The sequence below is a fragment of the Cygnus olor genome, chromosome 1, assembly GCF_009769625.2.
Source record: "Cygnus olor isolate bCygOlo1 chromosome 1, bCygOlo1.pri.v2, whole genome shotgun sequence".
Classification (NCBI taxonomy): Eukaryota; Metazoa; Chordata; class Aves; order Anseriformes; family Anatidae; genus Cygnus; species Cygnus olor.
In genome coordinates this window covers 48099235-48125495 of record NC_049169.1, presented here as the reverse complement: position 1 = coordinate 48125495, position 26261 = coordinate 48099235, and the positions used below count along the sequence as shown (strand labels likewise).

The following is a 26261-nucleotide window of genomic DNA, read 5'->3' as shown; positions in this document are numbered from 1 at the left end:
CCAGAGAAGACCTGCCAGAGCTTATCCATTCAGGCTCTGCCTCTCAGTTAATGAAACTCAGGAATAGATCATTTGGGGAGGCAGAGGTCTCCATCACTGATGACTCTTACAAACTGGAGAGACAAAAATCTCTTGAGAATTATTTTCTTGGGGCTGTTCCTCAATTATGAGAGAGGGAGGATGGACTACAGGACCTCTTAAGATACTGCTCAGGTCTGTTTTCTATGATTTCTAGCTGTGGCTGAAATTTTCACTCTCTGGAGATCTCTGACTGATGTCAAGGGACTTTCCACATTGATTGCAATACCTAACAACAACAACAACAAAAAAAGTATAAGAAAGCTCTAGTACCCTAAGAACAATGATACTTCTTGGTAGCAAATGTAAAATCTTATTTTGTCTTAAGCCCATTAATGCAGCATGATATAAAATTTGCATTACATTTAAAATTGTATTTTTAAAGTGGATCAACATCCCTTTTTCATGCTTCAGTAATGGCAGTCTTTCACATCTGAGGTAATTTTTCTACTTTTAATAAATATTTATTAGTGAGAGATTTTCTCCTCAGTTTTCCTAGACTATACTTTGAAAATGTTCAGTCTGCAAAATCTTGCCCTCATTTTGCCTTGCTCAAGCTTAGCATGGACCTTCCCCTTTTCCACAGCGATAATGAAGAGGTCATCGTCCTCACATGGATTTGCCAGAGCCCTTTCCTAATTCCTCTAAAAATGCAAAAATGTAAAATGTAATAAATGGGATGAAAGAGTGAGAAACCCTTACCCACTCCTCCCCAGTGCGAAAAAAAAAAAAAAAAAAAAAAAAAAAAAAAAAAAGAAATTGAAGGAGGAGAAGGAAATATAAATACAGGGGACTAATAAAGCTTGACAGAAGCAAATAACATCCTAACATCATACAGAATGTTACTAGCTTGAGTTTTGGATGGAGACAGCAAACACGAATGCAAAACACATCTTTCCCAATACATGGTGTCATTCCTACACACATACACATATCTCCCTCTTACAGTTCTTCATTGTCTTGCCTGCTCAGGCCCAGTTATTTTCAGCAAGACGGAGTCAGAACACTTATCTGACCTGGTGGGATCCTGGTGAACCACACAGGCAAGACCAATTCTATCTGTTTTTCCTGACTAAGATTTACTTTCTTAAATACTTTCAAGTGGTCAGCTCTGTGAGACTTCCCTTTACTGGTGTTTCCTAATGTCAGACTTGAACCTTACATGCTGTAGTTTTCCTGTGATGCAACCAACCACGGACATGAGGAACAGTTTTCTTTCCTGTTGAAGATCCTAGCAACACTTCTCAGTTTATCCTTTTCTCTCTCTCTCTGAAGAAAAATCAATTAAAACCAATTTTAATTAATCCAATCCTGTCTTCAAAGGCCCATTGTTATTTGTGTTGCTCTCCACTGGTTCTGCTCACCCACGGAGAGTGATGCCCAAACGTGGAGACAAGCCTTCAGCAGCAGCCTTGCCACTGCCGAGCAGAGCGGAAGGATTGCTTCACGCTCTTGCAAGCAATATTCTTGCTTATGCAGAATTTTCCTCTACAAGTGATTTTTCACAAAAGCATGACACTGTTGACTCATGTTCCAGCTTGTGATATGATACCCTGTGGATCCTTTCCTGTAAAACAGTGAGTTACCTTGTTTCTCCCAATCTTGTGCCTGCAGCGCTGGTTGTCTCAGCTATGTGTTGAACATTATACTTTCAAGGAACTTGAATCATCTTTCAAGCCATCTTTCAAGCCATGTCTTTCAAGTATTATAGCCAAAAAAAATTTATGTGTTTTTTTAGCCCCTTATTAAATTTTATTCTATTTTTCCCCCAGGCTACCTCTCCAATTTGTGAAGATCATTCTGCATTATAATCCTATCCTCCAAAATGCTTGAAGCCCCTCCCAGCCTGGTGCCTGCCAGTGCTCACTGTAAACAATAACCCCAGGAGACTTTTGAACATAGCTCTTATACGTTGACTTTTTTCTGAGCTGCATTACCTATGAGGTATTTGCTAAAAGTATTTTGTCTTTGTGTGGATTAAGAAACTCTAAGTACCTTGAAAAGGGAGAAAAATTATTTACTGCTCCTCTTCCAAAGGAGGAGACTAATCTGGGCTGACAAACTATGTTAATCCCTCTGTAAGAAGCAAGCTTCTTGTTTTGCTCTTAGAGCCACTGTCTGGCCTTCACATATTTCTGTAACAGATCTAATTCTTGAGCAGTCTTTTTGAATCCAGACCTAATTACCTATGCCTATTATATTTTTTTTATCACAATGATGATTCAAAGGCTTTCGGTATACGTTGGTTTTCATAGAAATACTTAACAGAAGTGCACGTACGGAAAAATAGTACTACTTACCACGGTAAATGTTGGATCGGGATAAGCTCTTAGTTTCTGGATCTTTATTGTTTACCTTATCCTATTACAGAGCGGCATTTTTCCCAAGTAGATTTTGGCTTAGCTTCATATTACCTGGAGGATTATTTGAGTGGGATGAGGCTCGATGCATTATTTGGTGAACTGATGAATATAGATATTATGAGATAAAGTAATAAGTAGATAGAGAATATGGACATATAGAAAACACTATAATCTTTCAGGCATTGATTTTGCAGACTAACAAACTTCTAGTTTTTTTCTTTTAATTCAGACTAAATATTCTCCTCTGTTTCAGATCCTCCTTTGGGGTAAACTGCTGCTGCTTCATTAACCACAGCAGTCTTGCGACATTTTATACCAGCTGAGGACCTGTCTCTGTTGTATTTCAACTAGAATCCTAAAAGCAATATACTGTTCCCCAAAAAAGGCAAACATATCCAGTATGCTTTCACGTAGATTAAGTCATGGAAGGTTTTAAAGCATGGTGTGGCTCAGTAATTTAAGTTTAGCTGCAGACAGTACAGTAAACATTTAATTCTATACAAGTGGTGTCATACCTAGAGGGTTGTTTGGATCGGAGGTCATCTAGTAGGTTACCTGGTGAGTTGCTAAAGTTAGAGGATATGAGGAACATAGGGCATCCTCGATGTATATGTGGACAATGAGGAATGCCACAGGTATTTGTAACAGAAGAGGTAACAGAAGAGGTAAGCTATTTCTGCAGATAATAAATAAGCTCAATGGCTTTTATAATGGGGAAGCAAAGTGATATCATATACCCCAGGCTTTCTTGCTTCCACTGATCTTCATTCAGGAAAAGAATCCACTGTTCCTATTTTTCTCTGACAATCTAGATGCTGTGACCTCACATTCACAATGTGGATTTTATTCAAGAAAGAGACAAAATAGGGCATGCAACACAGAACTGTTGCCCAGAACTTGCACTGAACATCCCAGACTGAAAGGAGAGGAATGGAGGGGAGTCTGTAGGAATATGGTCATACACCAGGGTGTAAGCCACTTCCACAGGAGAGGGAATCTGTAAAGGAGCATGCAGCATTTTTAGGAACATGAAGACAAATGTACCTGAAAGATGGGGTGGTTAAGGGAAAATTAAGAAGAGAAAGAAAGAGAGAAAGAGGGAGAGAGAAAGAGAAAGCAAGGGAGTGGGAAATGGAAAAAATAAATAAAAGAGAGAGAAATAAAGAGAGGGAGAAAGAGAGAGAGAAAGAGAGCAAGCAAGAGAGCAAGAGAGCAGGAAGGAAGGAAGGAGGGAAGGAGGGAAGGAAGGAGGGAAGGAGGGAAGGAGGGAAGGGGGGAAGGAAGGAAGGAAGGAAGGAAGGAAGGAAGGAAGGAAGAGAAAGAAAGAAAGAAAGAAAGAAAGAAAGAAAGAAAGAAAGAAAGAAAGAAAGAAAGAAAGAAAGAAAGAAAGAAGAAAAAGAAAGAAAAAGAAAGAAAGAAAGAAAGAAAGAAAGAAAGAAAGAAAGAAAGAAAGAAAGAAAGAGAAAGAGAAAGAAAGAAAAAGAAAGAAAGAAAGAAAGAAAGAAAGAAAAAGAAGGAAAGAAAGGAAGAAAGGAAGGAAGAAAGAAAGAAAGGAAGAAAGAAAGAAAGAAAGAAAGAAAGAAAGAAAGAAAGAAAGAAAGAAAGAAAGAAAGAAAGAAAGAAAGAAAGAAAGAAAAAAAGAAGGGAGGGAGGGTAGAAGGAAGGAAGGAAGGAAGGAAGGAAGGAAGGAAGGAAGGAAGGAAGGAAGGGAAATAGGTAATCTAGCTACTAGTTTACTCTTCATTGCAAAATTAGCAACAGTAAAAAGGTTGGAGACAGGCTTTCCAAATGGTATTCCAGGGGATACAACCATCAAATGCAAGCTCTTCTGCATTTACCTTTTGAGTAAATTTACTGGTGAACCATCAGAGACAATGACAATTCAATCAGGTCCTTCTTAGAATTAACACAGTGAAGGGAAACATTAGGAGAAAGAAAAAAAAATCAAACAAAATCCTATCAAATTAAAGGGATTGCCCCATTTCTTCAGAGACACCACTGTTCAACAGCATTCAAGGAAAGGCAAACTCTTCCATTTAGTGCATGGCACTAATTAAAAACAATTATGATCCTAATTAAAATGCTTAATTCCACTGTTCTTGAGTGGCAAAGGTATTGTATATCTTGGGTCTTTCTATCAGCCCAGAGTGTAACTACTGAGGAGATAATTTGGCAGAAACCATGTTTGTAGCCTCTGGACACAAAACTGAAAGCTGTCTTTGTTAATTTCACTAGCTTAATTAATTCAGCTAACTTAATTAATCAGACTTTCATTAAAAACGGTGAAAAGACAAACTAAGCACTCCTGTCATGTCGATGCTGTTTTTAAAAATGGCCAGTAAAAGACTGTAGATACCTAGAATACATTGAACAGCATTCTCTATAGAACTTGGGTTTTTTAACATGCCAAGTTTGTCTAGCCCTCTGTTCTCTCTTTGACTCCTCTTAGATGACCACAGAAGAAAACAATATCAGCTTCCAGAGTGCAGTCTTTGGGCACTGAATATCCTGCAGCGTTGGACTAGTTTCTCAGCCCCTGACATCCTGTTTCCATGCAAAAGTCTCCGCAACACAAGCAAAAAGGGGGAAGTGAGACTGAGATAGCTGATAAGCAATTGCCAGAATGATGATTAATGAGCTGAACTTGTGTCAGCTTTCACCTTTCCTTGAAGATGTGGTCCCAAAAACCAGCCATGACCCAGCCATGGAGACAGCGAGGTGAGAATGTATCTGGAAAGGTCAAGCACCAGCAGTGAGAGATCAAGGCTGGTCAGAAACTCCAGAAAAATTTTCAGGTTACCCTCCAAGTGGAGCTAGCATCACTCATTGCCTTCTTATGCACAGCAAGTTGTGAAGTTCTTTTTTGCTGGCAAGTCATTAATTTCACAGCATAATTGCTGTGAAATAGACCTTTAACTTTCGGAAATTATATAGTTATTTTTCTTTCTCTCGCCAGCAATATTTCAAAATTTGGAGGTCAGAACGTGAGGAGAGGTAGATACCTATTTAAATAGATGCTTAGTTAAACAGTCCCTTAAAAGAACAAGCATTTGGAAAAAAATATATATATTTTGATTTCTATTCTGAAATCAACTTTAATTCCATATATCTCTATGCTTTAATCTATGTAGCACCAGTGTGTTGTTTACATGTTTAATTATAAAATAAAAACCCAAGATGCAATTCTGCAGACATGTTGAGCCTCTCTCTGACACAGATAAATATTTTAATGTGTCGGACTGGGTCTGCGAAGGGCAGAAGTGGCTGGCTGCCCTGCTCAGTGTTTAAGACGGGCTGTCTCCCACAGTTAGCACCCAGGCAAGGCTGGGATGGGAAGGCTCCCAGGCTCAAGGAGGAGGGCGTGTGGAGGGCACTGTCATTTCTGGCACATGGGAGATTGTGGAGGATCCTTGTCCCAAAGCATCCCAGAGAAGAAGGCTCAGTACTCTGTCTTCTTTTAGTCCACATACTCTTCAGATTAATTCCTATCTGCTACAGCACAATGCATCTGTAATCTGATTCAATTTTCAAGTGACATCTTTGTCAGATTACAAAATTCTGGCTGCGACCAGATTAACACAACCAAAAGCTAGAGTTATAAACAAAAGTGAGTGTGTTCACACACATCTGCATTGGGAGTGCACAAAACTGATACCATTTAGAGAAATCAGAGAAAACAGTGGGAATAAATAGTACTTGATCCATTCAGAACCTGTTCTGAACCCTGAGCATTCCCAGAAATTACAACGTTGTGACAATTCTTGCACCAATTCTGTAACTAAAGTGGCGATGACTCCAAAGCAGTCATTCACTTAGTTTAACTCTAAGGAAGATTACAGTATTTTATATTTCAATTTTGAGCACTTGTTTTTTTCAACTCCAAGTGAGAAAATTTGAAATAAATTTCAAATTTTAGCATGCCTTTTAAGACTTTCTAGGACTTGAAGGTTCTTATTAATGGAATAACACAGGCTTTTCAAATTCTGCTAGGTGAAAATTTCTTTAAAACACATGCTAAAGCTGTATTTTTTTAAAAAAGCCCTTGCTAGAGTTATCTATTAGATATTGTTTATAAATCTGTAGTGTTTGTTAGAAATGAATAGGGTGAGGACAAAACTGAACAAGGAAAGAGTGCCAGAGATGGGAAAACATTTAGGCAGAGAATCACTGCAAATGTCTGTGCTGATGAACACAGTGGTTTTGGTGTTTTCACACCGGGGTACTCTTAATGAGAGCTGATGAGTATTTAATATAAAGGTAAGTTAAGAAACAGTCATGGTGTCTGTGAAAGCAATGCGTGCCTCTTGCTCAGCCTCACTTCATATCAGCAGATACCAGAGATTTACCCACACTCTTTAGGGGATGGCCACCATTTCCTTTGCCACTGCTCAGCCCATACGCAGCTGTTTATCACCATAACCCTTTTCTTGAATTTATCAGCCCTCCAGATCTGACAGCAGAAAAACTTGCACAACCTCCCCTCTATCTGTCTCATTCAGATCAGATGGGTCAGATGGGCTGGTTTAGACAGCTTAAATAGCAAACATGATGATCCAGCAGATTTTGTTTGAAACTGTTTAGGAAGCTCTCAGCTGAGTGTCTGCTCTGCAGGTGTCAAGAGTTGGTAAGTCCTGCTGGCGGAAGAATTAAAGGAGCTTGCGACAGGTTCGTGATAATATTTCTTTTCTGCTGAGCAGTTAGATGTGACGGATGACATCTGTTCTGCTTTTACTCAGGGCATGTTTGTCTGACACTGAGGAACTGGCAATATGGAGGTTTTGTATTCGGGCTCACACAGGAAGGGCCACATCACAAAGCATTTTCTCTTTCCTCATTTCATCAAAGTCGCTACTGGTTCAAAACCTGCTATAGATCTTAGCCACTTCCACTGCGTGATCATTATCACTTTCTAAAGACAGCCAGTTCAAGAGCTTGGATCACATTTGAAAGCATCTGTGCTACCAGAGGTAACTCATCCCATCATCACCCTTCCTGGCACGTTTGGCATAAGAACGAAGCACTGGAAGGAGCCCTCTGGGTCATAAATTCCTGCAGGTTTCCAAGTCATACACCCCCTGTCATAAAGTTAATAAGTTCCACACTGAAAGCAGTGTTGCTCTCTGTGGTTACTGCTCCTGTTAAAAGTATTTTCTAGGACCACATGCTGATAGTCAGAGCTTATCTCTACATTTCCAGCCACGGTTAGCTGGAGGCCGAGCCTTCTGTTTGCATCATGCCAAACCCATGAAGCAAAGCATTATCTGCACCCACAGCACTCTGCTGGCACGGTGTTGCCCGGTGTCGCACGCTGTTCATCAGAAGGGTGCACGTCCCTGGGCAAGGGACTCACACGCGTTAGTAGGACTCCATGAAGCAACAGTTTACCTGGAGCCCATGGACTTTTTGCTGCCGGTTACGCCACCCCGCACAGGTCCCCAAGGAGTTGTAACAGCATATATAACAGCTGACTGTTATTGGCCTCTTCTTCAGCTTTATCTACCCTCTGATCTCACTTATCTAAAAAGACATTGATCCCTTGCTCCCATCCGGCTCACATCCTTTCTTGTCCTTCGTGGTTCACCCTCTTTCCCTCAGTAATCCTCAGCGTTACCCTTACACTCTCTTGTGGTTTAACTGGACTGGCAGATCAGCACCACACAGCCGTTCACTCCCCCTCCCTCTCCCTCTGTGGGATGGGGGAAAGATTCAAAAAAAAATGAAACCTTCTGGGTTGAGATAAAGACAGTTTATTAGGACAGAAAAGAAAGGAAAAAAATAATACTAACAATAATAGTACTACTAATAACAATGTGTACAAAACAAGTGATGCACAATGCACTTGCCCACCACCGGCTGACCGATGCCCATCCCATCCCCGAGCAGCGGTCCCCCCACTCCAGCCAGCCCCCCCCATATTAATTGCTCAGCATGACTCCATAAGGTACGGGACATCCCTTTGGCCAGTCTGGGTCAGCTGTCCTGGCTCTGTCCCCTCCCAGCTCCTGCTGCACCCCCAGCCTGCCCGCTGGCAGGACAGCGCGAGAAGCTGAAAAGTCCTTGGCTTAGTGTAAGCACTGCTCTGCAACAATTAAACCATCAGGGTGTTATCAACATTATTCTCATCCTAAATCCCAAACACAGCACCCTACCAGCTACTAGGAGGAAAACTAACTCTATCCTAGCCGAAACCAGGACACACTCTCACTTGATTTTCGCTTGTCATACTCACAACACACTTCTTTCACCCAAACTCTGGCCCCTTTTATTCAAACTCATGGTTTTTTTTTTTTGCCTTCATAGATAGGCAGCACCCGAATAATGAAAGAACAAATGTGCCTACAGAGGATGGAGGACCCTACCATGGTTTTGTGACACCTTTGTGCCTTTCTTATTCTGTATTGCCTTGGATGTTGGCAAATTACACTGACACACTAAAATCATCCCCAGTGGACTATAGACAAAGCTCTCTGTCCAGAAATCCTTGTGTGCTGTGTACTTTCTGTGTGCATCCAAACAGCAGGTACAAATATACCAGCAAATACACGTTTCAGGTGCGTTACCAGTGTTTGGCCAGTACCATCCAGTCACACTGTTCTGCTTCAGCTGTGGGACAAGCCAGGTCACGCTGCTGATGAACCCTACTAGCTGTGGAGGGAAAAAATGAGACTGATCTTATTCAGCTCTCTTGCTTTGCAGTTGCTTCATGGAGACATTATTTCATTGGATGCCGAGCTACAAACATTTATAATAAAGTAAAATAAAATAAAATAAAATAAAATAAAATAAAATAAAATAAAATAAAATAAAAATAAAATAAAAATAAAATAAAATAAAATAAAATAAAATAAAATAAAAATAAAATAAAATAAAATAAAAATAAAAATAAAAATAAAATAAAATAAAATAAAATAAAATAAAATAAAATAAAATACATCCTAGGTAAAACATAGCTGTTGATACATATCAGCCGTGGAAGTTATGATAAGCTAAGCACAAAAAACATTAAGTTGTTTTCACTTGTGATGTTATCTGTATTGCAAGTGTGCCTTCCTGTAATCCTGTAATTTTATTTCCCGTTTATATAGTGCCTTTCCTGATGTTGATCCGCAGAGCTTCCTTGAAATCTAACTAATTTTATTTCTTTCATAAACACAGGAGACAAACAGGGGGTTCAGAGAGAGATTTTTCTTGTCCAGTGTTACATAGGAAGGTTGTGGCACAGATCACCTAGAACCTAGATTTCCTGGTTGTGTTTCTGATACAAAATCTACTTTCTCAGTGTCATTTTAGTTTTGATTATGAGCATTTTTCAACATAGAGAAGAGCAAACTGTATTTTTCCTGTGTGTATTCCTCAGTTCCTTCTCTGTAACATTGCTACTGTATCCCAAAATACATTTGAAAAGAAAACAAATGTGATTTTAAAACTGCATTTTAGTTATACAATAATGGCTTCTTGCTTTCTTATCCAAATTTTTATAGTACTTTTAATGAAAACAGGATGAAAACCTTCTTCCTTCCTTGCTCCTTTTCTCTCTCCCTCTTCTCCTCCCTCCCTCCCTCCTTCCCTTCATTCCTTCTTTCCCTCCCCCTCCCACAATACAAGAAGCGTTAATACCTGTGAATATTTTAATGTAGGCAAATATGACTAGTAGATTCATGAATTCAGGCCAATCTCCTCTACCTTCATTTGTATTATTTGCAGGCCTTTCAGAGTTAATTGCTCATTTTTTGCAATGGCACTAGGAATTTCCTCAAGGGTCACAAAGGAGTCTGTTCTTGAAGCTGACATTTCCTCGCTGTGAAGACCATCTAAAAACGCAAAAAGGGTCGGTAACTTTTAGACTAAATGATGCATAAAAAAAAAAAAAAAAAAAAATAGTGAAATCCAACATTGCAAAATCAGTTTCAGTAATCAAACGCAGTTACTCTGCAAGGAAGTGAATCCTTATCAGCAAAGATTTTTGAAAAGCTGCCCAGCATTTCCTTTTTATTTAGTCAACATTTAGTTACCTTACAAAATTGACTTAGCTATAGAATAAGAAATGCAGTTTTTTCAAATATTACACTAAGGATAAAATGCTTTACCGATAAATTTACCGATAATTGAGTAATGTTATCTGTTATTGCTTTATAAACAGCAGGTTATTTATCCTTTGAGAAAAAAACATTTCAGAACCAAGCTAAGGTAACCATATGCATTAAATGAACTGATCAACCCAAATCTTAATTGGGCTTGGAGTTCCAAAACAGGAAAAATATCAAAGTTAAGCTAAATAAATTAAAGAACATAAATCTCATTTATTGACTAATATTTTGTCAGATTCTCTGTGTAGTCATAACTGCTGAGAAATTTAGCATGCAGATCAGAAATAAGGAGGAGGGAATTAGGCAGCTGATCCACAGTGGGAAAAGCAATCATAAGTTAATTCAGGATGTGTTCTGCTAATATTGATGAAGATCTAAAAGAGAGCTCTTTGGAGTAAAGGAGGCTCATTTTGCTTCCCTAGATTTTTTAGAAATTTAGGTTGGAGTGCCAGAGCTAGCCAGCAACGCTTTATAAAATGTAACGCTAACAGGCAGATACCCTTGTTTGCCCCTTCTGCAGTGACTGAAAAATGAAACGTAGCCAACAATAGCATACCTGTACCAAATATGGGACCAGTGACCAAGACAGTACAACAATATGAGTTGCCATTTTCCGTTTAGTTTTTCTAAGAGTATTACAAATTAATTGCACCACTTTCTGGTCTTCTGTATTAAATAGCAATTATTATACTCAGCAACATTACGAAATAAACCCATACCCTTGCTTTCTATTTCCATAACATCAGTAGAAGCTCAGCTCTGCTGGTATCCTCCCAGGTACCTCTGGAAGAACGGGCTGAGGACAAGAGCTCCTGTTTACTTCATGGCTTTGAAAGGAATTGAGGGGACTCTGACACTCATGGGCAAAACTTCATGCACTGATTTTCTGCGTAAAGCCACTTCAGTGGCTCTCAGAAGTGTACACAAAATTCAAGACGAGGACCTGGTTCCAGCTGCTGCTTCCCTCGGAAGAGGAAAGGGAGGACAGAAACAGAAAAGCGATGCAGGCAGGGATGAGTCTGGAGAATGGGGCTGACTGCTGTCCGGGGAACAGGGGGGATGCAGCCTCCTGCCCTGCCTGTGTAGCACCTGCCACCCCACACAGCCAGGCTGCTCTCTTGTGACAGCAGCCATGTGCAGGCTATCTTTCATGGGTCCTAGAGCAAGCAAAATTTAAGGCAGAACATTGCTGTCTTGGTTGTCAGGGGCGTCACCCATTTAACCAAATCAGTCACTCCGTGAAGTACATGTGGCATATTTTACACAAAAACCCAGAGAAACTGGTCATTTGGTCAGCCCTGAAAGCCAACGGATGCAGAGCTCAGTGATTTGTGATGGGAGGGATGTCCACAGAGGGAGACATTGCTGGATGTGCTTTGTGGCAGTACCAAAGGTGCCTTGCAGGTAGGAAGTGGGTTCGCTCTCCTGCAGCGTCACGGTTGTGAGCACAACGAGTCAAGGCAGCACATGGTGCGCTCGTGTGACACGTTCAGCCTCCTTTGAAAAGCTGCGTAAATTGCGTTTCTGTACACAACCTATTTTGGTGATATTGGCATGATGATCTGTAATACTTTCTTTACCTACTGGCAAGATGACAAGAAGTTCAGTCCTGCGCAGGGAGCTGCAGGCAGTGTTTGTTAGCAGTATACCTTTGCATCTGACGAGAAAGAACTCGTGCAATGATTCTCTTCTACACTCCCTGTACATTTTGTAGATCTTTGACACGTTTTGTAGTCACTGTGTGATAAGCAAATAAGTTGTGCAGGGTTTTGGATTTGACGGGTGTATGCATCCTAGCCCCTGATTGCTGCAAGTTGGTAAAATATTTTTGCTGACCACAGCAACAGCAATTCTTGCACAATAATTCTTGTATAGAAATGCAGAAAGATGATACAAATTTGCTAACCGCCCCGCACTTCCCACTTGGAAATATGGCGCTCGACTCATTAGCACAGGGGCTACTTTTGTTCTAGTTCTTAGTTAGTCCTGCTGTAAAGCCACTTTGGGGCAAAAGCAGTGTAAATGGAGGGTCAGTGTTAGAGAAGCGGCCTCGGCTTGGAAAATTTTGTGAATGTCCCCTTCCCAGTAGAAGCGGCCATGGGCCGTACGCCCACCCTCACACAGACTTCCCAGAGACCCCCAACGGAGAACACAAAAATGGGTCTTTGACACCTTTCATAACCCCCCCTTTCCCCACAAAAATCTGGAAGAGGACCATTTTCTGCCAGCCGAGCACGCCGCCCGCCCGCCCCACCTGGCGGGGCGCGCAGCAGGGATGCCGGGGCGGGCAGGGCTGGCCGAAGCGGGGCGGGGTGCCCGCACCCGGCGGGCTCTTTGTTAGCGAGACCGCCAGCTCCTGACGGACACCGGCACCGTCCCTCGCGGGGCTGCGAGGCGGCGGGCCCGGAGCCCTGACGGCGGTGCCCTGAGGGGGTGCCAGCCCCGCGGGACGCCCGGGGGCGAGGCGAGGCTCCGGGGGGGCTCAGCACGGCTCGGCGCTGCCCGGCGCCCCGCCTCGCCCCCTCCCCTGCTTTCCCTCCCCTCCTCCCCTTCCCCTCCCCGGCCCCCCGCACGCCGGGCGGCGGGGCCGGCTCCCGCCCCTCGTCCGCGGCGAGGCGGGCCGGGGCGGCGGGGCGCGGAGCGGAGCCGAGCGCGGGGAGGGAGGGGAGGCGAGGCGAGGCGAGGCGAGGCGAGGCGCCTGGGCAGCCCTCCCGGAGGAGCCCGGCCCACCTCTCCCTCCCGCACAGGCGCCCCCTCCTCCCCGCCCCGAAAGAGGAACTCCCCGCCCGCCGGGCCGCGGCGGAGGAGGGAGCGGCGGCGTTGGCGGCGGCGGCGGTGGCGGCCGGCCCCGGGCGCAGCATGGCGCAGCGTCGCCCGCCGCCCGCCGCCACCTAAAGGCGCCCCGCGGCGCCGAGCCGAGCCCTACCCGCGCCCATGGCGCCGCCGGCCGCCCTCGGCTGGCTGCTGCCGCCCCTGCTGGCGGCGCTGGCGGGCGCCGGCGGCCCGCAGTCCTTCGAGCTGCCGGGGGCCCCCATCGACAACATCGAGGTGAGCGGCGGCGGCGTGCTGGTGGCCGGCGGCAGCTGCCTCTACGAGCTGCTGCCCGAGCTGCGGCCGCGCCGCCGCGTCCCGCCGCTGGCGGAGGGCTCGGGCTGCGGGGAGCCCCCCGGGGTGCGCAGCAAGCTGCTGCTGCCCTACGAGGAGGCCGGCGGCGGCGGCGTGCTGCTGGCCGGCTGGACGCGGGCGTCGGGCAGCTGCGAGGTGTGGGAGCGGCCGGCCTACCGGCAGCGCTTCAACCGCACCGAGGTGGTGAGCTGCCTGCCCGGCGGCTCCACCGCCGGCGTGGTGTTCCAGCAGGCCGGCGCCTGGTACCTGGCGGTGGCGGCCACCTACTCGGCCGGCCGCCGCGAGGCGAAGGAGGACTGCGAGCCCTCCGAGTCGGACCAGACGACCGCCATCACCGTGCGCCCCACGGACTCGCTGCTGCCCAGCGAGGAGCTGGGCATCATCAAGTACGACGTGGAGCCCCTGCACTTCGTCGACGCGCTGTGGTGGGGCGGCCACCTCTTCTTCCCCTACTACCGCTGGAAGGCCAAGTCGGGCAAGGACCCGGAGCCGCCGAGCATGGCCGTCCTGCACCAGCTGCAGCCCTCGGAGCGCGGCTTCTCCCTGCGAGGCCAGGTGTATTTGGACTGTGGGTGCAGGAGCCTCATCGTTTCCTCCAGCCTCATCCGCCAGGGAGAGAAGGGCTGGTGGGTGGGCGTCTTCAACCACAGCCACAGCACCAAGACCTGGAACGCCACCGCCGTCTGCATCTTCGGGATGGAGGAGATGAAGGAGCAAGCCTGCGGCTCCACGCACTTCGCCGTCAACGAGAACCACTGCGTAAGTCTGGCCGTCGTTTTGCTAAGCTTTCGCCCTGCATGCCGGTGTTGTCGCTGGCGCTGCTTTTGCCGGTGCTGCTGTGCATGACTCGAGGGCCGTCCCCGGCGAGCGGACCCAAAGGCGCGTGAAGTTCGGGGGAACTTCAGAGCCGTGATCGGCTTTGCGCATCAGCCCTCGCTCCAGCAGCCCTGAAGATCTATGCAGCGCTTTCTGTTTCTAAAGAGACGATCCCTTAACAGATCCTGGAGCATCCTTCCCAACTATGTCTCAGGAAGGATGTGTCTGAGGGAACACCTGAGGGCATCCTGGGTCAGGCTCAAGACTCGGGCTTTTCACTCAGTGTGCCCTTTTCTGCCAAGAATTAGTCATACCTCATTGTATTTTCCATAGAGCCTAGATAAAGCATCTCCTACCTTATTCTGTGCATTCACATCTCGTGTCATTGCAGCTACATCAGAAATGGAAAAAAAGCCTATCAGTTTGACTTCTGTGCACTGCGCTGTGCTTGTTGTTATGCCCATTGCTCATGAGTTATTTATGCTTGCTGGCGCGGTGGTGGGTGTTCTCCAGACCTCCCAGGACTGGCCTTTCTCAAGAGGGCCCACAAGCCCTCCCCAGACAAGCATGCACAGCAGACAGCAGTAGCCAGTATGTATTTGTTGTCTCGGTGGTTACATTTTCAGAGGTAAGCGGTACCCCATGGAGATCCCCTGGTCACCTCCTTCTGTAACACTCTCGTGAACTCCTTCCTCCTTTGTGGGGTGGCCTGTTCACATGGAGGGAGGGTGGGCAAGGCTACCTGCTTTGCTGTGGCCTTGGCAGCTAGTGAAGAAATGAGCTAAAAAGGAAATTTGGGAAGCTAAAAATGTAGTTCAAGACGAGAAGGTGCTTTTGTAAGGCCCATCCGTGCTTTCAAGTCACACTCAGTCTTTTCAGAGCTGTGGTAAAAGGAACAATGCTGAAAAGTATCAGGGAGAACCACAGGGGATCGAGCAAGCCATCGTAAAGCAAGCCGTATCTTTTTGCAGCTCCAGAGTCTGCAGCTTAACCCCTGAATCCTTACACTGTTATGACAGGAGTTTGCTGGAAACTCCTTGAAAGAAGTGTAGTAGTTTCTCCTGGGCGACAAAATCTAGCCCACAGCAGAGCAGAGTGCCAAGATTCTTCCAAATAAAAGCTACCAGAGGGCACCTATGATTCAGTCTGCTCGTTTCCCTGCTGAATTGCAACACCATTGCCAGTGTCAGAGGATGTCATTATGAATGGGAACACCCATTTCACCATGCGGGTGAAACAACTGTGCTGAAGTAAATAGTGGAACTCTCACAACAGAGCCAGAGCCAGTTCTTTGATATCCAGTGCCAGTTTGTAACTTAGTGCGTGATTATGGTGCTCTCACAAGGCAAACTTGGTGAATGAATCTGAAGTCTCATCCTCATCCCAAAATATCTGTTTGCTAGTTGGATTTGCGATTTGTGTTCCTTATTTCTAATTACTCATGGGTTTTCTTCATAAGGTGCTTTCTGAGCATGCAGAAGCAGAAAAATGAAACCTCCCTGGGCAGCAGATCCTGTATAAGCACTTTTCAAAGCCCTGTGCTAGAAATTCCAGAGGAGTCCCTGGGAATTCACAGGGTGAGGTAACACATGTCAGGTGAGGCAGATACCTCTCTGACCTGTGTTCCTCTCGATCTCCTTTCTCCATCGCATCCAAATGGCTGAATACGAAAAATCAGTGATCCACGCATCAAAGGATCTGTCTGATTTAGATCAGACTTCTGTTACTCCAAAGTTACTTTCGTAACCCAAAAAGCTTGTCTCCCTCCTGGAAATGTAGATTATATTTGGGCACAGTGCTGGAGAATCCCAACATTAAAAATGACTAAAGTGATTGCCTGACATTATGTCCCTAACTACAGTGATGTCATTAATCATGGTATTTTGGCACAACAGTGCATACAGTTTACCACTGATGGGAAAATGGTATTTTAATATTTCGTGAGATCGCAGGACATCGGGGTGTTGTGTAGTAATACGACCTGTAACGTTACATGACTAACTGTGTTCCCTTTTTTAAGCTAATGATATGTGCTTATAGTTTATAAACATATAAATAAATGCATCTAGTTCAGCTGTAGTATGTTTTTTATAGTACAGAAGGTTAGGCTAGGCTAATGCAGAATACTTTTGTGGATGACAGGCCCATATGCTCCTGCTTCTGGGTTGTTTGAGTCCAGATCCTTCTACTGTCTCTCACCAAATCATGAGTCCCTGCGAAAGTGGAACATACCCTTCTCTGACTCAGAAGCGTGCAGAGTACGGAGCTGGCAGGAAGATAGCGCGCAGCGCGTCAGACAGCACGCAGCATGCGAGGAAGGTGTGTGCCATCCCTGGCACGGGCTGTGGCCAGAAAGGGCTGCTTTGGAGGACAGAGCATCAGGAGCATGTTGTAGAGGGTGCGCAGACAAGCAGCGATGCTTACATGTGCCTCTCTGTCCAGTCTTTTGAAGACAGTGTCGGTACAGAGGAAAAGAGTGCGTTATAACATTATGATCGCCTGGAATTCAAGTCCTGGATGGTGCTTGTGGCTGGTGGAGCTTGTCAAACATGATCCTGACTTTTGCGTTGAAGATGCTAAGCGTTGTAGTGTGCTGCGGGTCTTAGTTGCCTTTGCTGGGTGCACTTGAATTGTAGAGCTCAGATACGGTGTGATGAGGTGTGTGTGCACAGACACGTCCTGTCAGTTTGTGTAGGGACTGCAAATACAATTTCCTCACTGCAGGAATACAGTCTGTAGTAAGAGTATGTTAGGGATCGGTGGCAGTTTGTCTTCCGATCCTGTCATTCCTCACATTTCTGTAATTACTCTGATTACTTTTAGGCAAGACATCCTCATACCTCTCTGTACCCACGCGGCTGCTTGTGCTTGCACTGTGTTGGCACTGTGATTCTGAACAGCACGCTGCAAGAGGGGCTTACCCGGCGGTGTTTGTGCTCCTGACTTCCCTGCCGTGCTATTGCTGCATGCCCTACCGTGAGCTCATTCCTGTAAGGTACCGAGCTTTCTGGCCCTAACCCAGTAAAGCACTTAAGGGCATATTTAACGTTAGGCATATAAGTAGTTCTGTCATCTTCAGGGGAGATGCCCATGCATTTAAGGTTAAGTGTGAACTTGAGTACCTCACTGGATTGGTGCCAAATTGCTTACCGTCCTGTAGGAACTCATTGTAGGTGTGTGATCTCTTTGGTCTCGGATCACGACTTAGGCCAACGTTGACATTTGCAGTATGATTTGATGCTGGATTTGACTCTGTCATTCAAAATTAGTAATTTTTAAGATCTTTGCTTACCAGCGTTATCAAAAAGTATTTGACTCCTACAAATTCTTTGGAATCTCTGCTTATGAGAAGAAGCTAATTTTGCTTAATTTCTTGCAGTATGCAAGAAATGCAATGGACAGAGCATTTTGTCCTACTTGGCTGTGTTTATTCTGGATGTATGTAACATTGTATTTCCAGAAACATGATCTGTAACTAGCAAGAGAAAAATGAAGTCTTAGATGAAGCTGTGAAAATATTTTGCAATTTTGTATTCAACTTGTTTTCCTCTTATCCGTATCTCTTCATTTTGAGTATATCTGCTTACATACACTGTTGAGGTGTATGTTGTTGAACTTGATAGCATAAACTGTGTGTACATAAGTACATCATCGTCACGATTTCCATAGTCATTAAATCTGAAATTGCCAAATCTGATTCTCAGTTTCTTTTCAGAAGCGTGACTGAGCACTAACAAACGTTTTTGGTGGGTCATAATTATGAAGTAGAAGCTCCTTAGCCAGGACACGCAAGGCACATTGTAACCTTTCACAAACTTGTTCCAGTAGCTCATGAGCTTTAAGAAAGGCTTTGCTTCTGTTGTTCTGTGGCTGAACAGGAGCTACTAGAATCTCAGATCTCTCCCAGAGATCCCAGGATCTTGTGGATCACAGATAAGCAGATGTATTAGAAAAGTGCTCAAATGAGGTAACATCAACAGGAGAGAGTTATAGGAAATTATCTAACCGTAATGAGAAATCGGGAAATTAGATTTGCAGTTGAAAAAAGTTGCATGGTAAGGAAAGGGCTCTGCAATATTTGAGGGAGAAAATCCTAAAAAATGAAAATTGGCTGAGACGGTTGCTAAATGATAAGATATTTCTGTTGAATTTTCATCTGCTGTTTAATGCGAGTGAGGATACATAACAGCCTGTTCTTTAAATTTTTGTGTTATTCAGTGGGTGATAAGTATGTGAGTCGGTACGTGCTCCTTAATTTATTGAGCATAATTTGTAACCCTGGGACAAATCTTAGCTGGTAGAATCAGGTGTTGAAGTCACCGGAGTTGCATCAGTTTAATCATGACCATTAATTTGCAGGAATGACATTTGAATTTGTCTGGTAACTCATTCCAAAAGATCCATGATCTTTTATTTAAGGGGAGATTTACAGACTTGTAAATATCATTTGGTATCAAAAATTGACCCTGTAATTAACTTTCCAGTAGTAAAGTCATCTCCTGTGTATTACCAGGCTGCTAGTATTTCATCTGATGTTTGACAGACTTATCGAATTAACATTTCTAGAGTGAATATTTCCGCCCAGTTGCAGTGAATTTCCAGTTTCTGTTTGCCCATGTTTGGTGTGGGAAGTAAGCCACATGAGACTTCTAAATTCTCACATTACCAGTAAGAAGAAGAGTTGCTTTTGTCGTCTGGCTTCACGAGGTGTTCTGAGTGAGAACTTTTGAGAGCCTGGGGACTCCTGAACAGAGGACTTCTTCCTTGGGACCAGAGAGCCATTCAGGTTGGAAAGAGCCTCAGAGGAGGTCTCCAGTTCAGCTTCCTGCATGCAGCAGGGTCAGCTCCGAGATCAGACAGGGTTGCACCGGGCTTTGTTCTGTTGGAGCTTGAAAACTCCATGGACGGAAACTGCACAACCTATTCTGCAAAATTGTCCTTATCATGATTTTTCTTATTTAAAGTGTCATATCCACTGGAAACCTCCCTTTTTCAGTTTGTGGACATTATTGCTTGTTGTCCTGCATGCACCTCAGTAAAGAGCTTGTCTCTGCATCTCCCATCCCTCTGACACCGTGTATTTCTCCATGTTCTTGATAAACATACGGAGTAGGACATGTCCCAGGGTAGGTTCCCTGAGGAATTCCACCCATAACTAGTCTGTAGGTAGAGTACAAACCATTAACCGATATCCCTTGAGCCTGATGATCCATCAAGTTTTTGACCCATCCAGCAGTCCTGCTGTATAGCCTTGTAGCATCTCAACTTGGATGCAAGAAGGCTGTGGGAAATGGTGTCAAGAGCCCTGCTAAAGCCAAAGTAAATGGCACTGTCTTACTGTCCCACTGTCCTACCCTCCTCCACACCTCAGGTCATTTCATCCCAGAAGACAATCTGGTTGGTCAGGCATGAGTTATCCCTGTTAAATCTATGCTGGCTTTTCCCAGTCACCATCTTCTCCTTCTTGTGCCCTGAAATGGCTTCCGAGATTTGCACCATGATTTTCCCAGGCAAAAAGTGAGGCTGACCAGTGTGTAGTTCCCCAGGTCATCCTTCTTGTCCTTTTTGAAGATGGGTTGCAATGTTTGCCTTTCTTCATTTGTTGGAGACTTACTCTGATCTCCACAGTCTCTGAAGTATGAGAGAATGACCTTGCAGTAACATCACTCTCTCAGCATCTTCCTACAGATCCCATCTGTTCCCTAGAAATGAGATTTCTTAAGAGACCCCTGGCTTAATCCTCTTCCAATACTAGTAGTTTCACTCCTCCTTGAACTCTTAGGCACAAAGGCCTGCAAGACCTTGCCAGTAAAATCAGAGCTTTATCTGCATCCCCTGTCAATAAATCCCCTGCCCTATTCAGCAGCAGGCCCACCTTGTCATTGTTTATTCTTCTATTGCTCTTGTGGTAGTAGAAACTCTTCTTGTTGCCCATAGCATCTTTAGCCAGTTTCAACACCGGGTGAGCTTTGGTTTTCCTGATGCTCTCCCTTTATGTAGAGACGGTTCCTCCGTAGTAACTCGTTCCTGCTACCACCTCCTTTATGTTGTTTTTCTGTGTTGTAGTTAAATCATGACTTCCCTACTTATCTAGCCCGTCTCCTGATATGTCTGCTTGTTTTCCTGAGTTTTGTGCTTGTCCCAAAAGATTTGACAGCTTTCCTCAACTCCTTTTCCTTTCAAAGCTGCCCTTCGAAGGGATCCCACTAACCGGTTTCCTGAACAAGCTGAAGTCTGGTCTCCTGAAGTCCAGGGGTGTGTACTCTGCTGTTCTTTCCTCTCTGCCCTCAGGATCCTGAACTCAGTTATTTCATAGTTACTACAGCAGAGACTGCCATTGATTATCACATCTCCTTTCAGTTCTTCCTTGTTTGTGAGTAGCGAATCCAGGAAAGCATCACCCTTCACTGGCCCCATAGGACTGACAAAACCTGGGGTCCTATCTCCTTCACTTTGCCCCCAGAGCTCTGTAGTCCTGATTTGCTCCGGGCAGTGTCTTAGGTGCCCATGTGGGTGTGCAACAGTGGGTGGTAGTCTAAGGAATGGAAAATCATTGGCAGTCTCTCTGCAATGTACTGGATCAGGGCCCCTAAAAAAAGAAACCCGTTTTAACAGCAAGACTGTTTAGCAGATGTGTGCCTTCATCTCTCACAGAAGGGAATCTCCAACCACTGTCACCCACCACTTCCTCTTGCTCTCTCTGCTAGTGCTCAGTTCGAGCCCAGTTGGTTTCAAAGCCTTTTTTAATGGAGCTTGTTCTCCCTCGTTGCTTATTAGCGCACTTCGCTGATTCTGTAAATTCAGAACTGAGGGTGGAGTAGGAGCATTTCTTCTGCTGCAAGAAGTCATACATTTCTAGCCTCCCATGTCTCAGGAGCCTCCATCAGCCTCTTCCACGAGAGTAGCATCTGACTGTCCCTCCTGCCTTGCATCATGAGGCTCAGGATCTTTCTCCATGAAGACCCTCTCATTTCCTGCCACCCTCCCTCATGTTTTGCAGTTTGCACACCCGGGTTTGTCCTCCCAGCATTGCTATGCAATATACCACTTAAAAAACCTGATGGAAATAAAATTTTGGAACAGTTCATCTCCTTGATTCCTAGCCATAATAAAGGCTCACTGCATGCACCAATATTTGTTGCCCTCTGATGTAGTAACAATTGATGGAAGAGTTTGAAGGGTGGTGAAGTTCAGAAAGAAGAATGAGTTTCCGTAAGATTTTTCCCTCTAGGAAAGACACTTTTGTATTGTTCCAGTGTTGGCTATTGCTATACAATGCTCACAAGTTTTGTGCCCTTTTGTATAGCTGCACCCATTTGTTCACTCTGGATTTGCAAACCCTTAATTTTTGCCTTTTGGCCGACTGCAGTATGTTGAATGTTGAGTAAGCTAAAATGCTGCCCTTTCCTCTGAGGTGTGCAATGTAAAAGAATGAAGAGGAAATCAAGACAGAAACTAGAAGTGGGAATGTGATTGCCTCAGCTGGAATCATACAGAGATAAGTCTGAAAAAGAGATGCAAAATATGAAATGAGTATAAATACCTTTCATGCCAATAACCAAACAGCATAGTAGTGTTGATCTTAAAAGCAAGATGCAAGTTAAGTTGAGATCTCTAAGCTTACCTGTTTATGTGAAGATTTGGGGGAACATTACAATAAAATAGAAGGGTGGAACTGAAGAATTTACAAAAAAAAAGTCTTCTGCAGCAGTATTGTCTTTTCTTTTGCATTTCTAGTTTTTGAATGAGCCTGGAAGTGTTACAGCGTAGATGACTGTGGAGATGAATGACTCTTCAAGTATAAGGGAAGTTTAGACTGTAAATGTATTTTAGGGCTGGATTTATCTGTGAAAGAAAAAGCTCGGGAAGGCCCTACAGTGCTGTAACCCCATTAGTCACAGTGGAAGAAGTAAAAGGGCTTGTTAAAAAAATAAATGCACTTGGAAGAGGGATGACAGAAGGGTGAAAGCAGCAGCTGCACCCTGGAGGGAATGGGCATGCTGGAGAAATAGGTTGCAAAGGAGAGGAGACATTTTTTGTTGTGACTGCCCACCATCTAAATTCCTCCTCTCCGTATCTGTATTAGCTCAATGTCGCATTGACCCTCCCTCTAGCAAACAGAGTGAGGGGAGGAGGCTTCCACACTTGTCAGTACTGGTTCCTCAGTCAGATGAGGAGGATGCACTGATATGACACTAGTTCTTTTACTAGTGTGTGGGTCAAAATAAAATCTGGCAGCAAAGCTTTTCAGAGACTGGGTGAGTCCTCCCCTCTTCTGTGATCTTACTGTATGGAGTCTGCAAGGAACTTAGGGTGGTTTGTCTTCCTCACGCTGCTGTATGGTGCACGGAGAAAAAACTCCTAATTCTCTTGGAAATCAAAGCCTGGAACACTTCATCTCCTCATTCCTTGGTCTGAGAGAGGGCTCATTGTCTGCACCAGTGCTGGAGTTTGTTACCCTCTGATCTAATAAAAAAATGAGTTAGCTTTTTCCACCTCAAAATGCTTGCAATCAGTTTTTTTTTTTTCCCATATATAAAACAGATCTCCATGGTACTGAAGTCTCATACCAAACTGGGTTTTATTGAAGTTCTGTGCCAGTACATGACAGTTCCTATGTCGTCTTCCTGTTGCATTTAAAAAAAAATCTTTAAATATGAAAGTTAATCAAGTCTTCTTTTACTCCAAGTGGCAGCTCTTGCAAGCTAATTAAAATAATTCAGATGACTGAAAAAGATTTTAATTGACTTAGGATTGCTGTTCAGAAAAAATGTATTTCTATATGGGAAGGCTTTTTGGGGTTAAACCATCATCCTAGCATGCAGGAGAGCTGGATTCAGCTGTTACCATGTTAGAGATTTGCTTCATAACTTTGAGAAATGCATTCACATTTCTGCGAAATGTGGATTTTAGAGGTCCCTTCTTACACTGTGTCTTGTGTGTTAAAGCAAAATAAGTTCTCAGAGGGTTCCTGTAGGTTTAGGGATCTGTCCCTGAGGCTGAAATTCTGGGCATTTTATGCTGATGCATGGATGGGGCTTGTTCCCAAAGACATTGTTCTGCCTGAGCTCTTCTCCCAATCCCTCACACAGTAAGGGCTTCCTCCCAAAACTTGGTTGTCTACAGTAAAGGTGATAGGTCTGGGTTATTTGGCTTGGGGTTTCTTGTTCCACAAAATACAGGGATTTCCTGCACAATTTTTTCTTTCATGAGCTGCTTTCACACATTTGACTCTTAACTTCATCCAGTTTGGACAGAGAATTGTAGGTAACATTTTGATTTTAAAGTTCATGGAAATACCTTTTTGCTCTCCCTGACATGAACTTTATGCTGCTTTACATAATTTTTATATTTATGTAATAAGGTCTCAACTTCCTTTAGTGTAAAGCAGGAAACCATGCAGGCGGATGAAGCTCTTCATTTTCTGACATGAAAAAAAAGGCTGTGTGTTTGAAGTCTGCTTTCTCCAGAACATTTGCATGCCTTTAAAAGAGGTTACTGAGTGTATACGTAGCCCTTATAATACATGATGTCAGGTGATGGGAAAACATGGCTTCACTGAGAAGTACTGGCAATCCAGAATAGGTCTGGGGCCTTATGTCCCCAGAAAGAGAATTTTTTTTTTGCAAAGTAATGTGCTGCTATTAGACTAAATTTGTGTCCCACTGAGATCAGTGGTTTAGCTGCAGTATATGTAATCCCTATCATGGATATGACCAGTTGCCATGTATAAAAAAAGTAGTTTTATGTGACATTTCCAAAGATATGCTGCTCTGAAATTCTGCCAGAATAAAAATGTCACCCACACTATTTTCTGAAGTTGAGTTTTCTGAGAATCTTTCCAGGGATTCTCTTTTTTTTAATTAACATTTTGCAGTACAGGTGAATAGTTTTGTAATGATTTTCTCCTATATCTGATTTTCAGGAGGAACGATCAATCAAGAAATCACCTACCTTGATTCACTCTGGATTAGCAGCTGTTTATGGCACAGTTGTTTTAAATCAGATAGTTCTCTTTCTGGGAACAGATGATGGACAGTTACTGAAGGTAAGTGGAGTGTGGGAATTCCTCCCTTCTGCACCAGCTATTACCATGCTCAAATGCAGTATTTTTTCCTGTTGTTTAGACACTGGATTATAAACAGATATACCACCCTGAATCTCTGAATTTCTTTTTTGTTTGTTTGTGAAGTAACTACTGTATTGTTACTTGGAGAACAAGATAACTTCCAAAAGCAATTATGTACCCTGTTTAGAATTCATGGAAGCATTTCATTAATCTGCTGATGCCCACGGTAATCAATTTATGGACTGTGGAGTTCTCATTTACTCTGCCTTTTGTTTACTTCCTTGCTTTGATTTTCTGTTAAGTGAGGTAAAGAGCGTGGCTGTCCCCTCCAGTCGCTCCAGCCAAGGACCGCTGGGACCCAGCCCGGTGCCTGGGGTCCCAGGGTCTCAGCCCAGGCTGGGGACGCGGCTGCCACCTTCCCCTTTGCAGGTCTCACCAGCAGCAAAGCTGAGCACGTATCTGGAGACACGCGGGCTGCCTTCAGCAGCACTTACACACGGGCCTCATATAAAACACAGACACAGACAGATGAGGCCCGTTCCTCCTCTCCAACTGGTAGAGACGGAAGGTCACTGGTGCAGGCACACACAGAGCGCTCTCCAGGTTCACAGGCACACACACACGTGTGGATCCTTCAAGTATCGGCATGGCTGCTCTGTCTGCCTAGCACCTGTGACCGGATTCTGGGCCAGCTACCAACTTTATGGGTGGCCTACTGGCTGGTGCAGCCTGAAGTTTGCTGCACACACGGACTCGTCCCTCACACACACCGCATTCATAGGTCCCCCTGGGCGTACCAGCACAGCCCCCCTGCCCGCCTGATACCCCTGCCTGGATCCAAGGTGCCCACTACTCGCTGCCTGGTCCAGCTTAAAGTTTGCTGACAAATACACAGGCACACCCCACACACGCCAGGCTGGGGAAGATACAGACATGTGGCCCCCTCCAGCAGCCAGCACCAGGCAAAGGGGCTGCAACCTGCAGCCCCACTCCAGCCGCTGGTGCAGAGCCAGCACTCGCCTCACCCGCGCCGGCCCCCCCCAGTAGCTGATTTGGGAACACAGACCGCCTCCACCCCGTGGCAGGGAGCAGAAGACCCCACTCGCTTCAGTATCTGATGCTAGGACCCCACTAGCCCCAGTTGCTGGCACCACAGGCTGGGGACAGCTACACCCCCCGCCTGACGCCAGCAGCTGGCACTGACGTTCCCTCACACGCACACAGGTCTGGCCAGGAGCTGGCAAGTAGTCCTTGCAGCATGCACACTGAGAGACAGTATGAATATGCACAGAGAGAGTCAAGGAAAGATTTAATGAGGAAATATGAGAAGATAGGACAGACTGTGGTGATCAGACGCAGGACTCGGCCAGACAAGTGCACTGACAGGCCCCGTTACACGTGACCGGCCCTCTTATACCCTTTTAAACCTCTCCCCACCTCTTTGTCCCTCCTGCCCATGCACATCCCTGGGGGTTTGCAGAACTCTGCAGTTTCTGCACCCTCCCAGTCTCCATGGCTCTCCCGGTTCACAATCTTGTCAGCTGTAAAGGCCAGGTTGACCTTCCTGGAACCAGAACCTGCAATTCGATAGCCCAGAGACAAGTGTGACTGGGAGGTTTTTGTCTTGTGACTGTCTCCCAGATTAGAAGTCCTCTATCAGATAACCCTGCTGGAATAAAGACTCCCGCATTGTCTCATGCCCTCATCGATTTCTATTACTGA

The 26261-nt window shown here is 44.7% G+C and overlaps 1 protein-coding gene across 1 annotated transcript in view; it reads left to right on the top strand.

The window, feature by feature from the left end:
* The first annotated feature begins 13367 nt into the window (after positions 1 to 13367).
* The window catches only part of PLXNC1 (plexin C1), a 70521-nt gene continuing 57627 nt past the window's right edge, over positions 13368 to 26261 (top strand). Inside the window, exons 1-2 of the mRNA XM_040557238.1 lie at positions 13368 to 14413; positions 24396 to 24518. Coding sequence (XP_040413172.1) covers positions 13463 to 14413; positions 24396 to 24518 — 1074 coding nt within the window. The 5' untranslated portion in view covers positions 13368 to 13462. The remainder of the gene's footprint in view (positions 14414 to 24395; positions 24519 to 26261) is intronic.